The sequence below is a fragment of the Bidens hawaiensis genome, unplaced genomic scaffold (genome assembly GCF_021521415.1).
Source record: "Bidens hawaiensis isolate Kalapana, Puna unplaced genomic scaffold, B.hawaiensis_p1.1 tig00001179_1, whole genome shotgun sequence".
NCBI lineage: Eukaryota > Viridiplantae > Streptophyta > Magnoliopsida > Asterales > Asteraceae > Bidens > Bidens hawaiensis.
Window position 1 is genome coordinate 2,915,417 of NW_027491068.1, and position 25,639 is coordinate 2,941,055.

General features: G+C 41.5%; 1 protein-coding gene across 3 annotated transcripts; it reads right to left on the bottom strand.

Annotated features, from left to right (window-relative positions):
- Positions 1–17,125: 17,125 nt before the first annotated feature.
- LOC143563319 (protein NLP6-like) lies at positions 17,126–22,269 on the bottom strand. 3 transcript variants are annotated; one of them, XR_013140649.1, is made up of 7 exons: positions 22,110–22,269; positions 20,950–21,383; positions 20,828–20,875; positions 19,590–20,742; positions 17,494–18,407; positions 17,344–17,400; positions 17,128–17,197 (listed from the first exon to the last, which is right to left on the bottom strand). XR_013140649.1 is itself a non-coding variant. In XM_077050890.1 (5 exons), the coding sequence occupies exons 1-5, from the start codon at positions 22,267–22,269 to the stop codon at positions 17,818–17,820; spliced, it is 2,385 nt and encodes a 794-aa protein (XP_076907005.1). In that variant the 3' UTR covers positions 17,126–17,817. The 3 variants fall into 3 exon arrangements, 1 of the variants encoding a protein (XP_076907005.1); XR_013140647.1 differs by having other exon boundaries at positions 17,126–17,400; XM_077050890.1 differs by having other exon boundaries at positions 17,126–18,407.
- Between the last annotated feature and the right edge of the window lie 3,370 nt (positions 22,270–25,639).

A 25,639-nucleotide genomic window follows, 5' to 3' on the forward strand; every position in this document is an offset into this window, starting at 1 on the left:
CAGGGATACTATTCAGCCGGCTGTACCTTCTTGGAAACCTACCTTCGGCTATAAATACTCCAACACCTTGGAATGGTAAGGACATCATCGGATATCTCATTATCTTATCTTCTCTAGCAATCTCTTAATATACACTTATATTCAGAGCAATCTAGTCTGATTCTCACGCCGGAGGGTGGTCACAAGGAGGAACCCCCCCTTCTCAGTGACGAGCTTACGGTGTCTGTTTTGCAGGTCACCTGAAGAACAACTTTCTTTGCTGGACCTCATCCTCGTGGGAAACATCTATTTAACCCCCAGATTTTCCGTAATCTGCCCGGGGGTCGATTAGTGTTTCTTCATTGGCGCCATCCGTGGGTAAAATCTAGAACTAATTCTTAGTTTTTTCAAAATTTCTAAAGAAATGGTTAACGTTACTCCGGTCCCAAAGCCAGTAAGTGACCAAGAAACCCCGGTAACCACAACCCCAGCAACTGGGGGGAACACCGGCGGTTATACAAATTTTACGAACACTACCCCGGTTACCCAAGCCGGGACAAGTGCAGTAAACAATATTTCACTGGGGTTCACTGATGCCCAGTTGGAGAAACGGATGAGGGTCTCTCGCCAAACACTCGATCAAGTTAAGGCGTGGGCCGAAGCACGTCAGAAAGAGTTCCAAGCTGAGTTGGATGAACGCTTGCGTTCACTTCAACAGGCTGACGAATTCGGCAGTACTCGCCAACATCTCAACATGAACAGTGAGTGCGAGTACTCGGACGATGAGCGGGAAGAATCCGATACCGACGCAAACCCTCGCCATAAGGCAAAAGGGAAGCGTAAGGAAACGGACTTCCAACCGACAAGGAATTTTGGAGAAACCTTTAAACCAACAAACGCGGGGAGAAACCCACGTGACTTCTCCAAAACCTTTAGACCAACTGCTACAAATGCAGGAAAGTCCAAGTTTGCAAGGGACATTGCGGAAGCAATCGCCCCGAGAAGTGCCAAACAAATGTCCAACATCGGCACTTATGATGGTCTATCCGACCCAGACGATCACTTGAACAGATTCATTGCGGGGGCAACCGTCAGTAACTGGACGGAACCCACGTGGTGTTATATGTTCCAGATGACACTGGTTGGAGCGGCCAGGGCATGGTTTGATCGTTTACCAGTCCACCACATCTATGATTGGGCGGACTTTCAGAACAAGTTCAGCCAACACTTCAGCCAACAGAGGAAATATACTGAAGAACAGTGGACGATCCTCAACTGCGTTAGAGAGGAGGATGAATCTTTACTAGACTTCATCACTCGCTTCAACTCCAAAAAGCTGAGTCTGGGCAACATAAGTGAAGATCTTGTTCGCGCCGCTTTCATCCAGGGCGCCGAATACCCAGAGCTTATCCGCACGTTGACGGGTAAGGACGGCATGCCATCCACATGGGATGCCATCATGACGGCGGCCAAGCGCTTTGCCGAGACAGAGAAGCAACTGGGTAGGGATCTTCCCCAGAGTACACACCTCTACACGCAGAGGACCAGAGAAAACAATGTTCGGATCGCCCGGCAGAACAAAAAGAGGAAGCTAGGTATTTGGCAGTCAAGGGTAAACTTTGACACCTCATCCAGCTCTCGCCCTCTTGTTGGCGGAAGGGATAACACACCCTTCAAGCCGAAAACACCGGTGGACGCCACTCACCAAAAGCGTCACGGAGATATTTGCCACCGAAAAACTACCATGGCCAAAAGCTCCAATGATCCGGCAGCGACCTAATGCGGATCAAAGCAAATCCTGTGACTTCCACGGGACAAAGGGTCATAGTACGGAGGAGTGTACATCCTTGAAGGATATTGTCAAAACATTCGTCAATGATGGAAGACTTGCACACCTTGTGGCATCAATCAAGAAGGGAGGAAGGAATGATAACCGGTACAGAGGCAACGGACGAAAGCCCGTTGACATCAGCATCAACATGGTTCATGGCAACATCAGAGGATGAAAAAGGCGAGCGACAGAACCATGCGCGTGGAAGGAAGCTGAGGTGCGCTTCCCGCGAGTGCCTGGAGGACCCAGCAAAGAAGGCCCTATCGTCATCAAAAGCCAGCTGGGGCACTACATCACTTCTCGCACTCTTGCTGACAATGGCGCCTCGTCAACGGTGATGTACAGGCAGTTCTTCGACAAGCTAGATGACGAAGACAAGGAACGCCTGGAAACGGTCTACGCCTCGATGGAAGGGTTCGACGGCAGCACAAACACCCCCCTGGGTATCCTATCTTTCCCCGTCACTCTTACGAACGGGAATCACTCACGCACAGAAGATGTGGATTTTGTCGTGATGAGGAAGCCACACCACACATACGACATTCTCTTCGGAAGAGACAGGATGGCAAGATTCAACGCCGTGGTATCTTCAGTCCACGGCATGATGGGATGGCCAACAGCTGAGGGTGTAGCGATGATCACCGGCATTCCCCAGGTATGCATCGCATCTGTCTCATCTAAACCCAAACCAAAGATGGCTAAACCAACCATCACCGAACCGGAAAGATGGGCCTTCAATGGCAAATACCCTGACCAGGCCGTTACCATTGGCCCAACAGTTGTTGATCCCACACGCACCTTACTCAAACGCTTACTACAGAAAAACGCTGACATCTTCGCGTGGACACCAGCTGACATGACTGGTGTACCCCGAAGTAAGGCAGAGCATAAGCTCAAGTGCGATCCGGCTGTTACGCCCGTCGTACAAAAGCGCAGAGTAATGGGGCCAGAACAAACTAACGCGTGTAGGACCCAAGTCAAGGAACTCCTTGACGCAGGCATCGTACGCGTTAGCAGATATCAAACATGGGTTGCAAATCCCGTTATGGTACCGAAGAATAACAAACAATGGCGCATGTGCATAGATTTCAAGGACTTAAACAAAGCATGCCCCAAAGATTGTTATCCGTTACCCGAAATTGATCTCAAGGTGGATTCGTTAGCACCGTTTCGCCTTAAATGCTTCCTTGATGCGCATAAGGGGTACCATCAAATCCACATGGCCGTTGATGATCAGGACAAAACCGCTTTTCGGACGCCCGATGGCACATTTTGTTATCAAATGATGCCATTTGGACTTAAGAATGCCGGGTCCACATACCAACGCCTGATGGACAACCAGTTTCATGCCCAAATTGGGAGGAACTTGGAAGTCTACATGGATGACTTGGTCATCAAAAGCCCTGACGCAGAAGCGATGTTGAAAGACATCGAAGAAACCTTCAACACGCTCAGGAAGATAAACATGAAGCTCAACCCGAGCAAGTGTGCCTTTGGAATGGAAGAAGGGAAGTTCTTGGGGGTCATCGTCACTAAAGATGGCTTCAGAGCGAACCCTGAAAAGGTCGAAGCCATTATCAAAATGGAATCACCTACTACCATCAAACAGGCTCAGACACTGAATGGACGACTAGTCGCACTTAATCGCTTTTTGGCAAACCACGCGGATAAGTCGTTTCCTTTCGTGTCAACGTTGAGAAACTGTTTAAAGAAAACGCACTTCCGCTGGACACAAGAAGCGGAAGCAGTTTTTCTGGAGATTCGGTCACGGTTGATCGAACTCCCAACTCTCACAGCACCAAAAGCGGGGGAGGAGTTAATCCTATACCTTTCCGCAACAGATAGAGCAACCGGGGCGGTCCTGCTAGTTGAACGGAAAGGCATCCAGATGCCAATCTATTATGTCAGCCGTATCCTAACAGACGTAGAAACCCGGTACTCTACCCTCGAAAAATTAGTCTTGGCACTTATACACGCTTCACGCAGGTTAAGACGATATTTTCAGGGTCACCCAATCACCATTCTCTCCAACTTCAAACTTGCAAACGTTCTACGTAAAACCGAGTTATCGGGACGCCTAGCCAAATGGGCAATTGAGTTGGGGGAATACGCGATAAAGTATAAGCCAAGACCAGCCATAAAAGGCCAGGTTTTGGCCGACTTTATTGCGGAAGTTCCTGCATCGCGGGAGAAAGAGTTCCAGGAAGAGGCTCAACCCTCTCCAGCACAGGACATCAATGATGTCTGGCGACTCTACACTGATGGAGCAGCCAGTAACGAGGGTTCAGGCGCAGGGCTGAAACTAACCAACCCAGCAGGCCAAGAATACACTTACGCTATTCGACTGGATTTTCCAAGTACGAATAATGAAGCCGAGTATGAAGCATTCTTGGTCGGGCTGAGAATTGCGCGTAAGATGGGAGTGAAACACTTGGAAGCCCACGTGGATTCCATGTTAGTAGCCAACCAAATCAACGGGACGTACACGGCTGTGAACGACACAATGGCCCTGTACCTCGCACAAGCAAAAACCCTTATGCGCGATTTTAACGATTGCAAAGTCATACACGTCAAGCGTAGTGAAAACAAATCTGCGGATGCGTTAAGCAAGCTTGCATCATTAGCCTTCACCCACTTGGGAAAGGACATCCGCATTGAACTCCTCGAGGCACCTTCAGTCCCGCACAAGGAAATTTGTGTCATCCAAACCGTCACAGAAACGTGGATGACACCAATAATAAATTACCTTGCGGCAGGTACACTACCAGAGTCAAAAACACAGGCAAGAAAACTACGCTGTAAAGCACTGAATTATCAACTCATCGATGACATCCTTTACAGACGTAACTTTCTTGGCCCACTCTTAAGATGTGTGGACAACCAAGATGCTGACTACCTCCTAAGGGAAGTACACGAAGGCATCTGTGGAGTACACACAGGTCCACACGCTGTTGTAGCTAAGCTAAACAACACGGGATACTTTTGGCCGGGGATGCATACGGATGCGCTGGCATACATCAGAAAGTGCAGGTCTTGTCAGCTCTACGCACCCAACACGCATCGCCCGAAGAATGAACTTGTTCCAGTCACCTCTTCATGACCATTTCAGAAGTGGGCCATCGATGTGACAGGCCCATTTCCTACAGCAGCAGGAAATGTTCAGTTCCTAGTGGTAGCCATCGACTACTTCACCAAGTGGATAGAAGCAAAACCCTTAGCCCAAACAACCGCGAAACATATCAAAAAATTTATTTGGGAATTTATTATTTGTCGTTTTGGACTTCCACAGAATTTGGTGAGCGATAACGGCACCAACTTTGCTGACAAGAAGCTACAAAAGTGGCTGGAAGAACTTCAAATCACCCACACTTTTACCTCAGTGGCGCACCCGCAGGGTAATGGTGAGGTAGAAAGAGCAAATAAGAGCATCGTCGAAGGTATAAAGAAAAGACTCTTGGAACACAGATCCGGCTGGGTGGACGAGCTTCCGCACGTCCTTTGGGGAAACAGAACGCTGAAAAAGGCCAGTACGGGAGAAACCCCGTTCAGTCTCACTTATGGCACTGAAGCCATGGTCCCGGTCGAAATTGGTTTACCCTCACCAAGGGTCTTGATTCAGCCAGGAGACAATGATGCGGAAAGACGGTTAGACCTTATGCTAACCGAGGAACGCAGAGACTTAGCCGCAGTGCGTGAAGAGAACTACAAGCGACAAATGCAAAAGTACTACAACACGCGGGTAAAACTCTGCAACTTCAATATAGGAGACTACATACTGCGTAACAACGAGGCTTCGAACCAACAACGCCCAGAAAAACTGGCCCCGGTCTGGGAAGGGCCATACATTATCAAAGAAGTTCTGGGAAAGGGCGCATACCGGCTCGAAAGGCTCGATGGCACTCCCATCCCAAGAACATGGAATGGAGCTCAATTACGCAAATGTTATATGTAGATCAATTCCAAACTTGTAAAGAAAAGTCCTAGAGCCACTTCTAATAGAAATGATTCTCCTTTCACAATGTGTTGATAGCCTTACCTTTATACTTATGAACTTCCCACACTGATGTGCCGGTATTCACCGCATAAATATGGGAAGAAGTAAGTCGTTACGTGTGGAAGGCGGCAAAACCCGCATAAACACAAAACGGTAAAAATTTCAAAAGAAAAGGAAAACCTTCACGCATGTCAGATGTAGGCAAAGTGTAGCCATCCTACTAAGTGCAAGTGACGGTCTTACCCGCACAATCACGAATGAGGAAGCAAAACTTCAACCTATTATCTACCACGTTCAAAGGTTAACTTATTCTAAACACTTAGAAAATTTCAAAGGAAAAGATGAGGAAAACTTCCACGCAGGTCAGATATAAGTAAAGTTAAGCCATCCTAAGTGTAAGTGACGATCATACCCGCACAATCATGAAAGAGGAAGCGAAACATAAACTTATAATCTGCCACGTTAAAAAGTTAACTTATCTAAGTACTAAAGAAATTGCTAAGTTAAATCAAAACATGCGTAAAATAAACAAGGCAAGGAATTAGCACATAATCTTTATTCCATCAAAATTCAAATATTACAAAGATTGCTGAGTGCATACCCGCATACAAAAGAAGCTATACAAAAATAAAAATCTACTCTAATGGTGGAAAGGGATCTTCAGGATCAAGCTTCAGGACCACTTCCACTTGGACCCGCACCATCAGTAGAGCGTGGCGGTTCAAGGAAAGCTTTAAGGATAGCTAGCCCATCATCAGCAGCAGCAACTTCGTTCACCTTGTCCACCACCGGATGCGGGAAGGCGGCATACTGGTTCACTGCTTAGTCATAAACAGCTTCAGTATCCACATCATACAAAGGGAAGTTGGAAGGCGGGATGCCTTTCTCAACGAACCCTAGACCAAGCAGGAAGCCGGCCTTTTCCCCATCCTCGTGAGAAGCGTTGAGGGCTGCGCTCATGGCATCGTCGTATGATGTGTCCGTGAAGACTCGATGCACAACCTACAAGAAAAAATACAAGTGTCAGAACCTTTTCTATGTGCAAAGAAAAGTGTAAAGATATGAAATTACGCATACCTGAGACAACGCTTCTCGAAGAAGCCATTCCTTGGTAACCAGAGCTTCCTGGAGGGCAGCTTGAGCTTGATTACGGGCGCGTTCGGCTTCACTTTTGTTGAGGTTGGCAAGCAACACTTCTTTAGCCGCAGCCTCTTCAACGCCCTTTAGCTTCCGCTCAGTGTGGTCAAGCACCCCCCTCTGGTCCAAGATCTCTTGGAGCTTCTTGGCGTCTTCCATCGCTAAGGCATCATGAGCTTGTTGGAGCACCTCTAGTTTGGCTTTAAGTTCCTCATTCTCGAGGCGTAGAGGCTCAGCAACAGCTTCAGCCTTGGTGGCCCTTTCAGTTGCGTTCCGAGCAGTTTCCTTAGCCAGCCGAAGCTGTTCGTTAACAGCTTGGGCAGCCTTGGAACGGGCCTCGAGACGGGCCTGAACTTCAACTTCAAGGGCCTTGAAGGCCTTCTCCTTCTCCGCAGCAACGGCGGAGAGCCTCCTATTCTCCTCCCGGACAGCCCGCGCCTGAGCTACTTCTTGGATACGAGCTGCTTTTAACTTGTCGTTTTCACGACAAAGCAGCTCAACGCGCGGCTGCATCCGGGCCAGGAGAACCCGAAGCTCATTGGTTAGCCTACCCTCCTGGTAGCTAGCCATGGCTTCCCCCAACGCACCACTGTGAGCCGCGTGACGAGCCCACTCCACGCACTCCACAGGCGTGCGAAGGGTTGTTCCTCGGCGGATGTTCCATCGTGGAACATACACTTCATTGGAATCCGACACTGCAAAAAACAAAAAGCAGTTAGGAAAAAAAAAAAAAAAAAAAAAAAGGCCAAAAGAACCCTACGGACCTGTAGGGTCGACAACAGGCCGATAGCCGCCAAACCCATCACCTGAACCCAAGGGAAATCCATCCAAGAGGTCAGGCAGATGGGAAGGAGGCAGAGGTTGGCGAGAAGCCCCAAGCATACCTGAATGATCGGCCGCAGCCGCTGACGTCGGAGGAGGCATGGAGGCCGCCGCGGTAGAAACCAACGGAGGTGAACTCACCGGAGGTGAACTCACAACCGTGGTCGCCGCTGCGGAGAAGCCCGCAGAAATAGTCACCGCCGGCTCAGTGAAAGATTCAGTAAATATGGCACTGACAGCCGGCGGAGATGTCATCACAGTTGGAACAGTTGGCTCAACTGGGTGAGCAACTGAACCAACTGAAGCAGGCGCAGTCGCCTGGGTCACCGCCTCAGGTAGGTTGACCAAGCCTACCGTCATGGGTCCGGAGGTGCTCCTCCTGCTCCACCCTGGAATGCGGTAGCATCCACGCCTGTACAAAGAAGATATAAGTATAATGGCGGAAAGATATGAAGTTAAAAAGTAAAGTTTATACTTACGGGTTTTCTTGAGCCTAAAAGTGCGAACAGGCGGGGACGAACCCGATGGAGCCGGCCTCTTCACGCCGCTCACCGTCGTTGTCCTGGGCTGCTCGGAGGTGACAGTCGTCTCAGCCTCCGGAGCAGTGGTCTTATCACCACCAGGGTTCCCCGCCACCTCCTCGCTCTCGGTCTCTGAATCAGACCGAGGCACCGGATCGGCAGTGGAGGCAACCTTCGCCTTCCCCTTCCCGCCGGCAGCCTTCTTCTTCCGCACCAACGGAGGACCATCTGCGGAGATTAGAGGAATTCCAGCAGAGGTTTCAGCATTGAGGGGTCGAGAGTTGAATAACTCATTACCTGGCCGCCTGGCGCTCAGGATCTCGTGGCCTGGCGGGTAGACCTCCACGAACCTATCCGCCGTCTGTTCAAGGATGGGCAACTCGTTCTCATCTAGAGCACGAGTACCCATCCGAGCGGGACTATCAGCCTCCCGCGGATGCAGGAGCGATTGCAAGTCGTTCCCCTCTGAAACAAAAGAAACAGTTAGAAGACAAACCTATATAAACAAAGAAGACAGAGCATACCGTAAGGGACATAGTTCAAACCGTATTCGAGGACGATGGGAACCTGTGACGCCTCCTTCCACACCCGGCTCATCCCAAGCATCACCATCCCAGACTCCGCAAAGCGGTATACCGGAGTCTGGACCCGGGAGATCTTGGCGAACCACTCCGCCTCCTGGTAGTTGAGGGCGTGAAGGGCGGGGAGTGCTCTCCCATTCTTAAAGGTCATCGCAAGGGGGATGACGCGAGCGGAGATATAAAAAAACTCACGCTTCCACGACCGAAGACTACGCTCGGTAGCGCAGATCTTCAACCCCTTGATCCGATTGACCAAGGTGTACCACCCCTGGATGCACCTCCAAGAATAGAAGGTCATCAAGCGGTCAGCATGGGGCTCCACGCCCAGAATGAGGCACACCCACTCAAAGTGGCGGATCTTGGCGATCGCCATCGGGTGTACCTCCGTCAGATGCACGCCGTGCCTCTCCAAGACACGGTATACAAACTTCGTCAATGAGAACCTGAGATTCCCATAAACGAAGAATGCGGCGTACACCCCTATCTTGCCCTGGGGGGCATCGTACACCGTCTGGTGTGGCTCCGGAAACTCAGGCTCGAACGACTCGAGCATGAACTTCCGGACGACGTACCGATAGAGGTCGGCCGGAAGAGCACACTGGCACTCGCCAGCTGTACTCTTATCGTCCTTATCAGAAGTGGACGAAGGATTCTCGACGAACACGTCAGACTCCTCGGCAAAAGAAGACATGTTTGGAGGTACAGAAAAACGATTTCAGAAGAATGCTCGACGGAACAGTGAGTATTCGCCGGAAATCGTTTAGAAGATGAAGAGAAGTGAAAGTGTGGATTGCAAAGGACCCTCTCCCCCTTTATATACCCACCGCAATTAATGCGATGAATTTAATGCGGAAGAGAGAGAAATCGCAGGTGCAATGAAACTATGACACGTGGCAATGAGCAAGCTGGCAACAGCTGTTGAAAGGACGCGTGCCATTAATTTCGCGGCCACGCGCCCGAAAAATCGCGCCCACGCGCCTGAAAAAGCGCCTGGAATGACCATATACTGTCACGTCGCCATAACTTCCTGCACGTCCTGACACTGTCAGAAGAAACCGTCGGATGACGTTTCAACAATTTGGACTGTTCTTATCCTTTCACCAACTCTTCGAATTTCAAAATTTCAAAAAGATTCAAAAGTAAGCGGGAAAATACCCCTTAGCTTGGCAACCAAGTAACTGTAAGACGAGTGCGGGTACAGTGTCAAGGCAAAACCCTTCACATACTTAGCACCCGCAGGGAATTGACGCCAGGAATACCTTGGAAGTAAAGTAACCGTAAGACGAGTGCGGGTACAGTGTCAAGGCGAAAACCTTCACATACTTAGCGCTCCGCAGGGAATTCAAACCAAGAAGGATCTTCTGGGCCATGCTTGCGGAAACGGGAATAACATCCCCGCATAGCGGGAACGTCGAGAACTATATTGTTTGAAACTCCAAGATGGAATTGGCGGTTTTAACATAATTGATCACTATGTTCAAAACTTCCAAAACCTCATGGAGAATCCACACAAGTAGGACTCAACGCTCCTGACTTGCGAGGAGGTTACAGACCTACCCGCTTCATACCCAAAGATCAAGCAGAAAAGTCAGGAATTTCTGCGTGACATTAGGAAAACCGCGGGAAGAATCCCCACGGAAAACCTTAAAACTAAAAACCCTTTTCAAAACCCCTTGCTAAAGTCCAAAAGTTCACCTCACTTATTAATAATTCATGAGAAGAACATTGGACTGGGGGGACTTGAAGAGGTAGGTCCCAGCAGAGCCCAGTTGGACCCGCAAGACTCACTTTGAAGAGGGACGTCTGCGCAAAGACCAACTGCTTCCGCAGGACCCACCATGCTCAGAGAAGACCTTACGCGCAGTACGCCAGCTGTTCCCGCAGGGAAAGCCTCCCAATGGTGAAGTACCCCGCTTGTTCCCGCAGCTGCGGATACAAGCCATCAGGGAAGGCTACCCGCACTGATAGCAAGGCTACACGCACAAGGCACTAACTCGATACTTCAATAATGTCACCTGAAGGAATGAGCAAGGCGGAAATACTCCCGCCCAAATGAGCCAGTCCGTATGCTTCTGGAAGATCTTTTGTACTATACCTGCCAAGGTATGGGCAAAATAGACGATCTGACCAAAACAGCCCATGAACCAATCATAGGGTGACAGCTCACCGACAATAGTACGAGGAGGAGCACCCTCTAGTACTGTTTGTCACTATTAGCCGCTGCCTACTCACCAACCCTCACTGTGGGACGTGCGTAGCCTACAGTTGGTGGAACAGTGCATAGCCGGCAGTAAAGGAACAGTATACAGCCGGCCTTGTCACTATCGGCCGCAGCCTATCCACCAACCAGCATGGCTTGTGCGTAGCCCACTGTTGGTAGAACAGGGATACTATTCAGCCGGCTGTACCTTCTTGGAAACCTACATTCGGCTATAAATACTCTAACACCTTGGAATGGTAAGGACATCATCGGATATCTCATTATCTTATCTTCTCTAGCAATCTCTTAATATACACTTATATTCAGAGCAATCTAGTCTGATTCTCACGCCGGAGGGTGGTCACAAGGATAAACCCCCCTTCTCAGTGACGAGCTTACGGTGTCTGTTCTGCAGGTCACCTGAAGAACAACTTTCTTTGCTGGACCTCATCCTCGTGGGAAACATATATTTAACCCCCAGATTGTTCGTAATCTGCCCGGGGGTCGATTAGTGTTTCTTCACTTTTACTTGACATTGAAGACTTAATTAACTTTAGATATGTTTATATACAATAAGCGTCTTATATTCAAGTCTCAAAATATAGAAAAAAATTGCCTTTGAAAATAATCAATGAATACGTATAGCAAAAAAAATTTAATTCTCTTAAAAGGTTAGATCTTTTAGAAGTTTTCTTCAATACATGATTTCAGTTATTACACATTATTGGTGGTTATTCTTTATAGTGCTATTAGAAAAGAAAAACACACATACATTGTTAAATAATATAACATTTTTTTGTAAGTTTGTTCTTAAAGGTTTTTTATAGTACACACTCCTTATATCTAAACTATTATGTCATTTACATTCATTCTAACTTTAATTTATTATAATAATAATAATAATAATGTAAAAAATGATATGTATATATTTACTAAAGTAGACTCATGGAGTACACAAAAAGGAGCCATAATATTAAACAATACGTATCGGTGATATAACTCCGCTACTGTACTAATAGACAACTTTTTACTGATAATTAGTTTCTATAAATGATCAGAGTTACTACCAACGAATCAAGCAAAGCAACCACATTATATCATTAGAAATTTTCAAAAGCTATCAAACATGGTAACCAAATTTTCCCTCAGCTTAGATCCCACCCAGGGTGTTGCCTCCTTGAACCCTTAAGGTTTAATGGTGTCTAAAATCAAAATAATCTTGAACGAGTTTACACTATAGTCCATACCTCACAACTCGTATCAAATGTATATTGTTATTTTCATTGCCCTAAGTAAATACAATTAACTAAATAACTAGATTACATTAAAATCACCAATAAAAGTTTCAATTATAAACTAGAGTGTTATCTTCGCAACTAAGATCTCTATGATGAGTCGAGGGATTGTTCTATTAGATTTTTGTAATTCATTTGTCATTTAATAAAAATTTTGAATTATAAACTTCTACGTGTTCAGTTTGATTTATTTAAATAATGTGACTTGTACTAAGTTTTGGGATAAAACTACTGCTTAGAAAGTGTTTTGGTTAAAGTGATATCAAGTCTTAACTTCATATAAAATGGATCTTTATTTAGTAAACTACAGTTTTAGACTTTAGTATAAAAATATCATGAAGAAAAGAAGGATATGATGATTTTTTTCTTTAACGACCATTTGGGTCATTGATGAGCTAGTGACACACCTGATCATCTCCATTCCACTTTCAAAAGAAAACCAATCATAGGTGAGAAAACCATATGACCAACCTGAAACTAGGGACGAATTTGGCACCATCGGTACCAACCTTTTGAGTTTTCGGTACAGGTACAGTGTACTTGTATCGGTACCAAGATTTTAGAAAAATTGATACCGGGGTTTTTGGTACTGAGCTCGTCCTATCTAAAACTTCTATTTTTTTCACAAGTTGAACCCAAAATTTACCTCTTTTAAAAATGAAGTTTTTAAATGTCTCATATGAATAAGGTGGCTGTCTTATTTATAAAACAATAATTTATGAATTTTGTTAGCTTTTAACTACGATTTTAATAAATGGATGGGGTTTAGGTCCACATCACCCCAGTCATGGGAAGATGCGGCTCACACGAGGGGGTCAACAAAAAATTTAAATTAGCATGGAATTTTTATATATAAACATAAAAATCAGTTTTTTTGGTGTACACCAAAAAAAATAAGGTTGGTATTAGCATGGAATTTTTTTTATAAAGGGTAATTTAATTTTTAAGTCTTTTTGGTGTACACCAAAAAATCAAGAAAATGTAAGGTTGGTATTGTTTTGGACAAAAATCTGCTAAGGATCAAGTATCCAAATCTGTTAAGTGAGGTAAGGTGCTAACTCGGTAAAAGCAAGTGTATGATTGTAATATAGGTGAACACAATGATTTGATCACGAGGGAAAAAGCCCTTAATCACGATAGTCTTACTTCGGTCAAAACTTATCGAGGTAATCGTTGGTAAAATAACTCCGGTCAAGGATTAATAAGATAATCTTTGGTCGGATTACTTTAGTCAATGATCAACAAAGTAACATTTGGTCGGTGAGTATATGATTATCGTGGTCTCCGGCACAAAAAACCCCCGGACGGTGAAAACTATCACCGTCGAGTTTATTGATTAACAAAAAGGTATTACAAGTGTTTGTGGAGTTTATGATCGAGATTACAACGAAAGCTAGTGAATAGAGAGAGTGTTTAGTTCTGCTCTAGTGTGTGTGTAAGTACATGTGTGTTTCTAGCTCGATCATACTCAGATATATAAGAAAAAAGTAATTAACAAACTTAACAACCTTTCCTAAAAATCCGGAAGTCTTCCACTAACCACTCCATGACTTTGACCACGTGCCTATAACCATCCAGTAGCGAATTAAGTGGAGGACCAGGTCTAGGAACCGTTAATGTTGATAAATATCAACATTCATATAAGAAACAATCGTTAACAGCACCAAATACCGAGGATCCATGATCCAACATAGCTCTGGAACTCTTCAGAAGGATAATTGATCCAGACACGTCTTCAAGAATAACATATCCTCAGTACTCAGTTATTTGTGACACAACAAGAAGTCCTATAAATCCGCCACCTTCCCACTATCTTCATCCACGACTTTGACCACGTGTTTGACAAGTCCAATAGCGATATATCCGGTGGAATAAGTCTTGGAGCCGTTATACTTATTAAATAACAACCTACACACAAGAAACAATTGTTAATAATACCAAGTACTGAGGACCACTGATCCTGACAGGATCTGTCTAAGGATAACTGATACAAGAACATATGTCAGGATAATGTATCCACAGTATCAAATTTCCGTGCCCTAACAGGTATTAGCATGGAATTTTTTTAAGAAGTTCTTTATCAAACAATTGATGCTAAAGGCTATTCTGTATTTTAAATATATTTAACTTATTTTCCACCGATATCTTTTATCTATAAACATAAAAATCAGTTTTTTTTAAAAAAAATTGTGTCAAGGGGGACGTGTACACGGATCGATTTATCCTGCATATTCATGAACCGGTATGCCTCAACAGCCCGGCTCTCACCCTATACAAAGCTCGGTGGCCCGTTTCCAGCGGGGTAATTTGTTCAAAAAAATTTTATATATATATAGGATCAGGATCATGAGAGAACTTTTTTGAAATTGAAAACCATGAGAACCATTTTGGACCACAAGAAACCCAAAAATAAAAAAAAATCATAAAATAAAAAAAACACAAAAATGAAAAAAGTAAAAAAACCAAAATTCTTATTTTAACATGCCGGTTTCATAAAAAAAAACCTCGGTTTAGCTTAATTATATACACATATGTATAATATATACATATATGTACATTTACATGATTTTTTATACACATGTGTATAATTTAAGATAAAGGATACTGTACATATGTGTATATTACGTAACTAAAGATTAAATAAAATTATACATATGTGTATAATACGATGTTTTTTTTATTTTTTCTTTTTTTAATGAAACCGGAATGAAATATAAGAAATCTGGTTTTTTTACTTTTTTAAAATTTTTGTTATTTTTTGTTTTATGATTTTTTTAAATATTTTTTTAAAGATGTTTTTAGTGGTCTAAAATGGTTCTCAAAGTTCTCAATTTGCAAAGGGTTCTCTTAGACTAAGGTTAATGGGACTTGGTTGAGCCCCAAGTGATTCAATCAAAACCCGACACGTAAGCGATGACGTGACCCTGTATCAAGCCCCTCAACCAAGCCCCAGAGGGTGTAGTGGTCCAGATGATCCGGGACTTGATTGAATTTTTTATTTATTTTAAATATTACATAATTAAATAGAAAAATCATAACAACCACCATCTTCATCTCCGATGTCGGCACTCACTCCGTCGTTCCTCCGCTCGCCTCCTCTTCCTGTAACCCCTATACTATTATTATTATTATTATTTGATTTTCCCCACACTCCAACGGCTATAAAGCCCCGCGGTCCTAGCCACAGCGGCCAACCGCGCCCCCGATCACCTGAGGGGTGTAGCGGTGTTCGCGAGCCACGTAGGCGGTCGCGCCCCCCGATCACTCCCACTACCCTCAGCCTTAGGATCTTTACCCTATATATATATAATATGTTTATTTAAGGGCTAATTTTATATTAAGATTCTATAAATTATCCAAAAGTCCAAATGTAAACAAAACAATAGATTTTGGCCCTTTTAAGTTCTAATAAATTAGTGATAAAATGGGCCCGTATCATCGATCTTTTAAAAAAAATATATTATATAAGGCTCATTTCGATACTTATCTTAGGCACTCGAAATCTTTGAGACGCGCCTGCGCCTCGATGGGAAAAAATATTTGTGGAATTTGATAAGCGTCAAATGGATGGCGTAACTCGTAACATATTAAAATCATAGGCATTTACTTGGGCCGCGGCTTATTTGAATCAGGTTTCACATTTTCAAATCCAAATTCAAATTCGAACAACTTAGAATTCAGAAAGTTTGCAACTGAATGAAAAGCAAAAGTTTACATTCGGATCGATTCGAATTCACGAATAATGAAAAAATAAATGAATGAATGAATTGAATAAATTCTCTCAATCATGCATAAAATATGTGCGGACAAAAAAACATAAAATAATTTTTTTATAAAAAATATAATTAAATAATTTAAACTCAAATTCAAATAATCTGGTTAGTTCAATTCGAAATTCATTAATTCAAATTCAATTTGAAACTGAACTCAGTATGAATCAAAATTTCTGGGTTTTCAAGTTTGATTCCAATAATGAACATCCAACATTCACAATATTTTCTCGAACCCACTGGTTCTTCCTGAAATGCCAAGCTAAGTGTGAACGGTTACCTTTTATATTACAAACTTATCTGCATAGTTGATGCATTGGTTTTGTATCACCGTACATATTTTACATTATTGCGTTCAAAGATACAAAACTGATGTACATAAGTATAAAACGAATAATCGCCAACACATAACTGCTGCAGAACTGTCATAAAATCCATAACTGATGCACACCTTATTATGAGATCTTTTAACATTACAATTATGCATACTAGTTATAAACATGATATTATAAAAAATACACTGTTGCATAAAAAATAACGTGTTAAAATTTGAAAAGACATAAATCAGTTCAGGCTTGCCTTTCCTCTTACTAGCTAATTGCCATAATAAATAATCGAATTCAGCATAACCGAAAAGTTCAGAGCATTATAAACCAATAGACAAAAGCCATACCTGAAAAGGTCATTCCTTCTCGACAAATATCCAAATAGGCTATCAACATTCAGCAATTTAGGGCCATCTGATCGATGACATTGAACATATTAAGTTGATACCGCTGTTACTGCCCGAAGCATCCAGAGCAAACTTCAAGGCTTCGGTAGTTTTAACCCTTGACCCTCTAACTTTAACCTCTTTGCAACTTTCTTTATCAATTTTCATACTCCACTAAAAAGCGGAAATGCAAACCCCTCTATAGAGTTGCTAAAAGTTACATTCACCATCACCATGCTGGTAAAGTTATCACAGTCGGCCTCCATAACCACAACTTACCCTAACTATGATGAATCCGTATTGTTTAAAGACAAATCCAGAGGTGGACCAGTAACTTCAATGGATGACCTGTCACCTAATTAAATACAAAGGGAAAACACTAGCACATATTCATTGTTGTCTTCAACACTATGCAAGAAGATTGCAAAGCAGCTGGTTAACATAGACAAAATATAAAACTTTAGTAGAAATTGAGAATATCAACCACTGGATCCAACTCACATTTAAAGCAGGGGCATCAAGTACTTCAAATACTTGTGGGCTTGTTAGATTCCCTTTCTGTAAGATAATTCAGTGGAAGACATACAAGTGTGTGAACACATACTCACACAAAACACATAGAAGTTTGAATTTGAAAGGTAAGATGGAAACCTTAAGCGCCCAGTGTATATGCTCAACCTCATAAGCAAAATCTTCCAACTTGGAAAATGTCAAAAGCTCAAGCACACCTACACGTAACCCTGTGGTAGGATCAGATACTGGTAAAGCCAAACACCCATGAAGATTGCAATGGATCCCACAGTCTTATTGTGGAAAGTCTTTTGTGTTGTAACTAGTTAGACCAGAAGTCCACTCTAACAGTCCTCGCCTAATTAGTCAAGCTGGAGGACTAATGGTTTCTTCTTCTTACAGGCAGTCGTCGCCTATAATCTCGTTACAGGAACCAATGCACCATAAATTATATAAAACTAAGCTCTAAGCATCAGGGTTCTGTTGTGCAATAGGCCAAACCGATAGTCTGATCACAGTTTGAGCATCTGGCTGTCTAAAAGTACCCAATGATGCAGTCATGTCACTGTCACACGCAATCAATATCATATCGCCATCCTCGTCTACATATTTCAGACTAAAGCTTCCATGGCTGAGCTGGAACCGTGTTGCAATCAGTTTCTCCAACATTTCCAGTCCATCTGACAGTGTGAACGAAAACTTTACGGTATTATTTTGGTATGTAACCTTAAACATGTACGTGTTGGCTGCAGTACTCTTGATATTCTTGTCTTGGACGGTTCTAAGTAGATCTTTTTGTTCATTGGGGTGTGGTATGAGTGATGAACTATGGTTACCGGGTTCAGTAAGAGTGGCAGGAGTCACAGGATCAGAAGTTATGTTTGGTGCATGGGAAGTCCCTAAAGCGAGGGTAGTAAGGGCTCGGTCGGATGCATGGGGGACTGCATCTGTTTGATCTGGCTTGAGAAGGGGGTTGGTTTCATTGGGGGTCCTGGTATATGGCCACCTTGGTATACCATGACTCCTGCAAATGCGCTTTAAAGTTGACCTGCTCACTGCATACATACTATGTTAAAAGAAAATGTCACATATATAGATCTTATTAGAGGTGGCAAAATGGACGAGCTGAACTAGCATATTGGCTAAATTAGTGGTGTTTGCAGTTCAGTCGGTCGACCTTATCCTCATTTAGTGGTTAACCTGTGGTGCGGTTCAGTTAGCATCCTGCCTCTATAGCAATCAATAATATATGCCAGTCAACTCTGACTTAAAGAAGTGGCATTAGATTTGAATTGACTAAAAACTTTGTGCGGAAATTCAGGAGCTAATAAGATTCAACACAAGAAAAATGAATTTGAATTTTATTAGTTTATTTAAAAAACTTTATTCCTATTATATGACAAAATTAAATAAGTTATATATTTATGTAAAACATGTCTTCCTTAGGGGTGTAAACGAGCCGACCTGCTCATGAGCTACTTTAGATCGGCTCATTAAAAGCTCATATTGAGGCGAGCTTAAACAAGCATGAGCCAAATCTCGAACCTAAACTCGAACTCATTTAATAAACGAGCTTGAGTCTGAGCTTGAGCTTGACTAGGCTTGCGAGCCTAAAAAGTACATGATTTATATAAATATAATATTTCTATTCAATATAATAAATAAGTATATATTATCTGTTGTGTTAAATATAAAATTATATATGTAGAGACAACCCCCCCCCCCCTCCTTTCCCCATATCTTCAAGTAGTTCATTAATCCCACCCATATCATATATTGTAAACTTTCTGGGCTCTCCAAGTATCAAGTATGAATATATCATATATAGGCCAAAAACATTTTGGAAGACAACTCAGGTCAACTAACTTTTTATCTGCCTTATTTTTTGCTAGACTTTGTATAAATGATACATATACCGTGTGGCCTACAAAGCAGGTTCGTTCAACATATGGGTGACCTTAATGTAAGAAGTTGAACAATTGGAGACCACCACATGCAATATTCCCCATAACTAAAATGTTAAGTAACTAGAAAAAACTATATTATTGGCAATCCAGCTACCTTCAATAAATTGACTTTGATAATTTATGCATTTTGAATACACTTCGAATGACTTTTGAGTTCAACCCAGTTGACCTGGTTCATTTTCAGTTAAATCTTTTTAGTTTGACTAACCGACTCATTTGACCTGGTCAAACCTGCCACCTCTAGACATCACAAACAAACTATTAACTCACCATGAAGGCTCTCTGCAGCTTCCTCCATAGTTTTTCCATAATGTTTACTGATTTCCTCTAAACTAATTGACCTATCGGTCCTCTTCCTGTTTCTAATTGGTTGTTTAGAAAAGTCAATGTATTTTTCCTGCCTTTTCCCTTTATTAATATTATCTGCATCCTCAATCCCTACATCTAAATAAGGAACAACAACATTCTCGTTTATCCCCACAGCAGCCACAGAATCTAATGTCGTATCTTCAACGAAACTAATTGACCTGTCAGTTCTCGTGTTTATAATTGGTTCTTTGGAATTATCAATGTCGCTTTCCATAACTTTCCCTGTATTAAGAATATCAACATCTTCATTTCCGACATCCACAGAAGAAGCAACAACATTCTCAGTTGTCCCAGCAGCAGTAGAACTTGATGGCTTATCTTCATCCATATGCTCCACATCAACATTAACATCAGAATCATTATTTCCATTCTCTGCCAATAAATTTAATTTTTCCAACTCTGGTGGTAATGGAACCTCTTGTTTTACAGTCAAAGTTGGAGACTCAAGATTCCAAATAAGCGGAACGCCCCCGATAACTTGGGGAGACGAGATATCACCTAGCTGTATCCTAGAAACATTCTTAATCTGCTGTTTCAGCGTTGTCACCAAACATCGTAGGTCTGCCTCGTTTTCAGTCTGAGTTGGCAAAAATAACTCAACAGCATATTCATCATCCACATCAACACCCTTGAGATATAAAGCTAGACAACTAGTTATCCCATGCATACGTGCATAAGGAGCCAAAGGATATTCATCTTCACCAAGTTTACTTACATCTCCACAAAAGCATACACCACGGGACGCTAATGATCTCCCAACAACTCCTTGTGATTTGTCCAGGTGTCTCGATCTACACGCTTCATGGAATCCCCACATGCTTAGGTCTCGCACGTAGAATGGTAGACCAACGGTTGACATGCATACTTGACCTATACAGTTTCTACTAAAGCTACTACAACTCTTTGCAAGATTCCCAGAATTAGCCACTACACTACTGTATCCACACAGACCCCACGTCAAAGCGAGAGGTAGATTATGAACATCACATACCATCTTTAAAGCACAGAAGATTTCTTCCAATTCAAGCCGCCTATTTTCATCTTTAACACGCGTCTGAAAGTTCAAACAAAAACTCACATGAAATACACATCAGATATGCACGTAATATCATACATCTATGTAGTTATGTACAACTCACATTAAAGATGGTATCTTCAAGCACGTTTGGAGACTTCAGATTCTCTTCCTGCAAAGTAGAATACAAAAAATGAATAAGGTAATGGTATGTATGCATGCATGCATGTATCATGTATACAGTACCTTGAGTGCTCTGCAGACTTGTCGAACCTCAAAAGCATAATCAGTATACTTTGATGATGTTATGACTTCAAGCACACCTACACAGCAACCACTGCAAGGTTCAAACACAGGCAGATTAATATATCCTTGTACTTCCAAATTCCATTCTGGTAACTTTTGTCGGTAAACACGACCGGGAGGACCTAATTCTTCTCTGTGTTCACCATCCACAACAAACATGCGTTGCTCAGACTCCAACCTATATAAATAAAGCCCTTCATCAACCACACCAAGACCAAACGGTTGGTCCAAAGTGGCTAGCAAGCACCGCTTCCGGACTGCAACTGGTGACCAAAACTGAACCAGCACATGTGGCTCACGGAAACTTAAAACCTTAAGTGCAGATGTCACTTTCTGTTTAATGATGTTTGGATCGATTGTCGGCGTAGATGAACCTATGAATATGTGAATCACAGTAAAGACATATTTTGAATACATTAAACAAATTACATTTTTGAATTTGTTTTACATTTGTAGTTGTATGACGAAAATTGAATAGTGCTATGCAGTCGATATCGCCGATATATTGGTTATTGGTCCCTTGGTAAAATATCGGTTCAAAATATTAGTCCCGATATTAGCGGTGATATTGACCGATACTGGACCACCAATTTTCAAGATATCAGTTTTTTAAGTCTTAATTGTCGATGTTTGGTGTTTACCGTTAGCGTTTTAAGTCTTAATCAGTTCTACTTGCTACAATTGTTAGCGTTTTGTAAGTTGCAAAAGGTTAATTTGTTAATGGTAGGAGAGTGCTAGTGTTAAATTGCTATATATATTAATACTGCTGATATGTCACCATGATAACTGATATCTCAAATATCAGTCCTTGACCAATATCCGGTATTTTTCCGAATTAACCGGATAGATAGTAGCTTCTATCAAGCATGGCTGAATAAGAATCAGTTTCCAAATTAGGTATTCTAATAGATAATCAATTAATCAAATTAGGTGAGTTTAGAATTCAGTTATTCAATTAAGAAACTGAAAAAAAAACTATAATAATAATAATCCAAAGCATCATCATGACAAGTGATGAGGTGTTATGGCGTGTACGATTGATTGATAATTTACTCAAACAAAGAAACATCATAGTGATAGAGTTGACTGAAATCACTTACTGGATAGAGGTTCTTCAACCTCTCGACTGCTATAAACCATAAGAGATGTTAAATATCTTCTTCCTGGACTTGCAGCAGAAGCAGGTGGTTCATGTATGCAGGTGTATCTGGCTTTCAAATCATCCAAAACCTTTGAGCTACTGCTTACAACCGGATTCATTTTCTTGTTTGATTTATTCTACATACAGACAGATTGATCTATCTATGGTTTTGGGAAAGTGGTCATAATAAGTAATAAAGGTCCACAAACATGAGCTTTGAACTACACTACCACCGGTTGAACTGTTCCTTATCTTTATTTATTTATATCTTTCAACTGACCCGTTATCGTTTATTTAATCCATCTAATACAGCTCAATATATAATTACACCCTTACACCTTAGTTATTGTTGCTCATTGAAACAATTAGCACGTTCAGATAAATAGGTTTAACGAGTAGTGTTTGAGTTACAAGATTTTAAGCGTGTGCAAGTTACGGTTATTTTTTTTACATAAATAGATAGATATACATGTCGTGTTTGGGTTAAGAACTTCTACTTGTCAACCATAAATTCGATGACCATACGTGATTCATGGCGATTGGGACCCCTTCATAAAAGCGTTGTTTTAAGAACTAAACACGATCGACTGGTTAAAGCAGGAACCATTGTTTGTTTGATTACAAACCAATAAACTAGACGTAGAAAAATTAGTTTTATATGAACCAAATATAATTGATGATCGGGTCAAAGCTAATGAAAAACCAGATTGTCCGGTCCAAATCAGTAATTTAACAAACTATATTTTGTTAAAAATCTTTTCTAAATGCAAAGTAAAATCATGTTATACTTTTGACAGGAGACATTATCTTTTCTCTCTTATCTTTATTCCATTCTTTTTAAAAAGTAGGGCTTTAAACGAGCCGAACGAATACAAACAAAGCCTTGTTGATGTTCGTTTATTAAGGAAATAATGTGTTCATGAACGGTTCACGAACACTTATCGAACGAGATTTTATGTTTGTGTTCGTTCATTAAGGAAATGAATGTGTTCACAAACGGTTCATGAACACAAATAAAATTGACAGAACATAGAGATCACAATACAATATTTTAGACCGAATGGTCCCTAAGCGAGCTATGGACAAAATAACATAACAAATTTAGTCATTTAGGTACCAAGTACAATTCTTTTAAACTTAGTTTCACAAATGGTTCTTGAGGTTTGGCAAAATAATGGATTCAACTTTTTTTTAGATAAAAAGGGCATTTATTTAAGTTATTATATATATATATATTAAAAACCAATGTTTCATGCACTCAGTAATATTACTATTCATCAAACTTAGACTAACAGCCAGATCGACGATCCGTATTAGTAATTTTACAAACTATATTTTGCTGACATATGTTTAAATGTAAGTAAAATCATATATTGTATACGTTTGATCAGGGCTGTCTCCGAGATTTCGAGTGCCCAAGACAAATTTGAAAAATTGACCTTATATAATTTTGTTTTCAAAAGATCGACGATAATTCTTTTTTTTTTTATATTTGTGCATTCTACATAATTTTTAGACCCTTTATAAGCCCATACAATGACGGATAATTGTAATTGTTCGTCCTTTATCTCAAAACAATTATAATTTATCTCGTTTTAAACACTTACATAAATATCTTATTTAGTTTAAGTTGTTTATGTAATGTATATTTTTAATTCACATGACAAAAATGAAAATTAAAGTTAATCTACTTTTTTATATTAAAAGAATAAGAGAATAAGTTAACAAAATAAATTAAATTAAAATCAATTACTCAAGATAAACCAAAAAAGTGTGCAAAAAAAGTAACAAAGTACATCAAATAAAATATTAATTTTCTTAATCAACTTGTCTTCTCCAAAAGCTCTCCTGCTACAACTTCATAACCACCGGAAAATTTTCCGGCCATATTTACTTTTCTTTGTTACATTCATTTTCCTTATACTTTCTCATTATTTCACAAGCCATTAGCCAAATTTCACTTGTTAGGGTGTGTTTGGGATTCCTTATTTTAGTTGAAAAGGACTTATTGTGATAAGTAGAAAAGGACGTATGAAACCTGGTGATGATATAACAATGTTTTTAAGTGCTTTTAGAAGTCTTTATTGAATATTGAGTGCATTTTGAGTGTTTTTAAAGAAATATGTATTTTTTTACGTGAAAGCTAATTAGACATGTCCTTTTTGTGTTTCTTTACAGTGAATGCTTTTATACCAATAATCACACATATGCTTTACTTGCATTGTTTTATTTGTATCATGAAATATTTACTAGGATGACGCTTTTATTTTTCTTTGTCTCTGTGATTCTAAAAATTTTTACAATAAATGATAAGTCGATGGCATTGTTGTCTAGAAAAACGTTATTCAAACGAATCCTTGCCGCTTGTCAAAAAACTAGACACATTCCAAATATGCGTCAATTCACAACTCTTCATGTTGTTTGGTTTCAATGCAATACTTAGAGTTACAATTATAGAGTTGAGGAAATATGTTGAAAAGTTTTAAAAACCTGATTCGAAAAATCTGAAGTTTTGAAGCAATAAACCTTTCAAGCATGTTTAATAACATAACTGTATCCTCATAGAGAAATCCATACATCATATTTAGAAAAATGTTGGAAATCATATCTAAGAACACGACACGAAATTTGTTCTCAACCAAGACCCAAGAACATGACGCCAAGATCGACTCTTTCTCCTTTACCATAATTCTTGACAGCAAGAAAACCTAGGGTCTGTTTAGTATGGGGTAATGGAATAAGCGATGGAATGGAATGAGCGAGGGAATGAAATGGACGAGGTAATGGAATTGATCATTAACATTCCATTGACATGTTTGGTTACCATGTTGGAATGACATAAATTATTATTTTTATTTGTTGGTCAGCTAGAAAAAGCCGGAATAAAATAAAAATGGTAGTGAGTGCCGGTGGGATGGTGGTGGTGGTGGCGAGTAGTTACGGTGGCGGTGGGTGGTGGGCGGTGGCGATGGGCGGGAGCGATTAGTGATGGTGATAGTAGTTTTGGTGGTGGCGGTGGCAATAGTAAGTGGCGGGTGGTGGGCGGTGGTGATGACCGGAAGCGATGGTTGGTGGTGGCGGTGGTGGGCAACAATGGTAGGTGGTGGAAGACGATGGTAGGCGGTGGTAGTGTTGGACGGCGGATGTGGATGGTGGTGGTGGCCGGCGGTGGTGGGTGGTGGTGGTGGTGAGAGGACAATGGGAAGTAGTGGTGGGAGGGTGGTGGAGGTGATATAGTGTGAAAGAGGGATAGAATGAAAAAAAAACAAGGGGGGTGGATGAAATGAATTTGGGGTGTTTTAGAGGTAATGAAATGAACAATGTTATGGGTGATTCCATTCCATAGACCAACCAAACACATTTTTTTTCAGTCCATCATAATGGTACCATTCCGCCTTTCATTCATGCATACCAAACGCTACCCTATCCATAAAAGAAAATTGGTTTTTACTGGTCCCGACTATTGCCTTTTGGTCATTGCCGGTCCCA

Bases quoted from the DNA above. Each gene is read 5' to 3' on its own strand.
- LOC143563319 (XM_077050890.1), bottom strand. From the start codon at position 22,269: ATGAATCCGGTTGTAAGCAGTAGCTCAAAGGTTTTGGATGATTTGAAA. The intron at 21,384-22,109 runs GTAAGTGATTTC...ACATATTCATAG, and splicing joins GGTTGAAGAACCTCTATCCA to GTTCATCTACGCCGACAATC. The intron at 18,408-19,589 runs GTGAGTTAATAG...GTATGTATGCAG, and splicing joins AGCTGCAGAGAGCCTTCATG to TGAGCAGGTCAACTTTAAAG.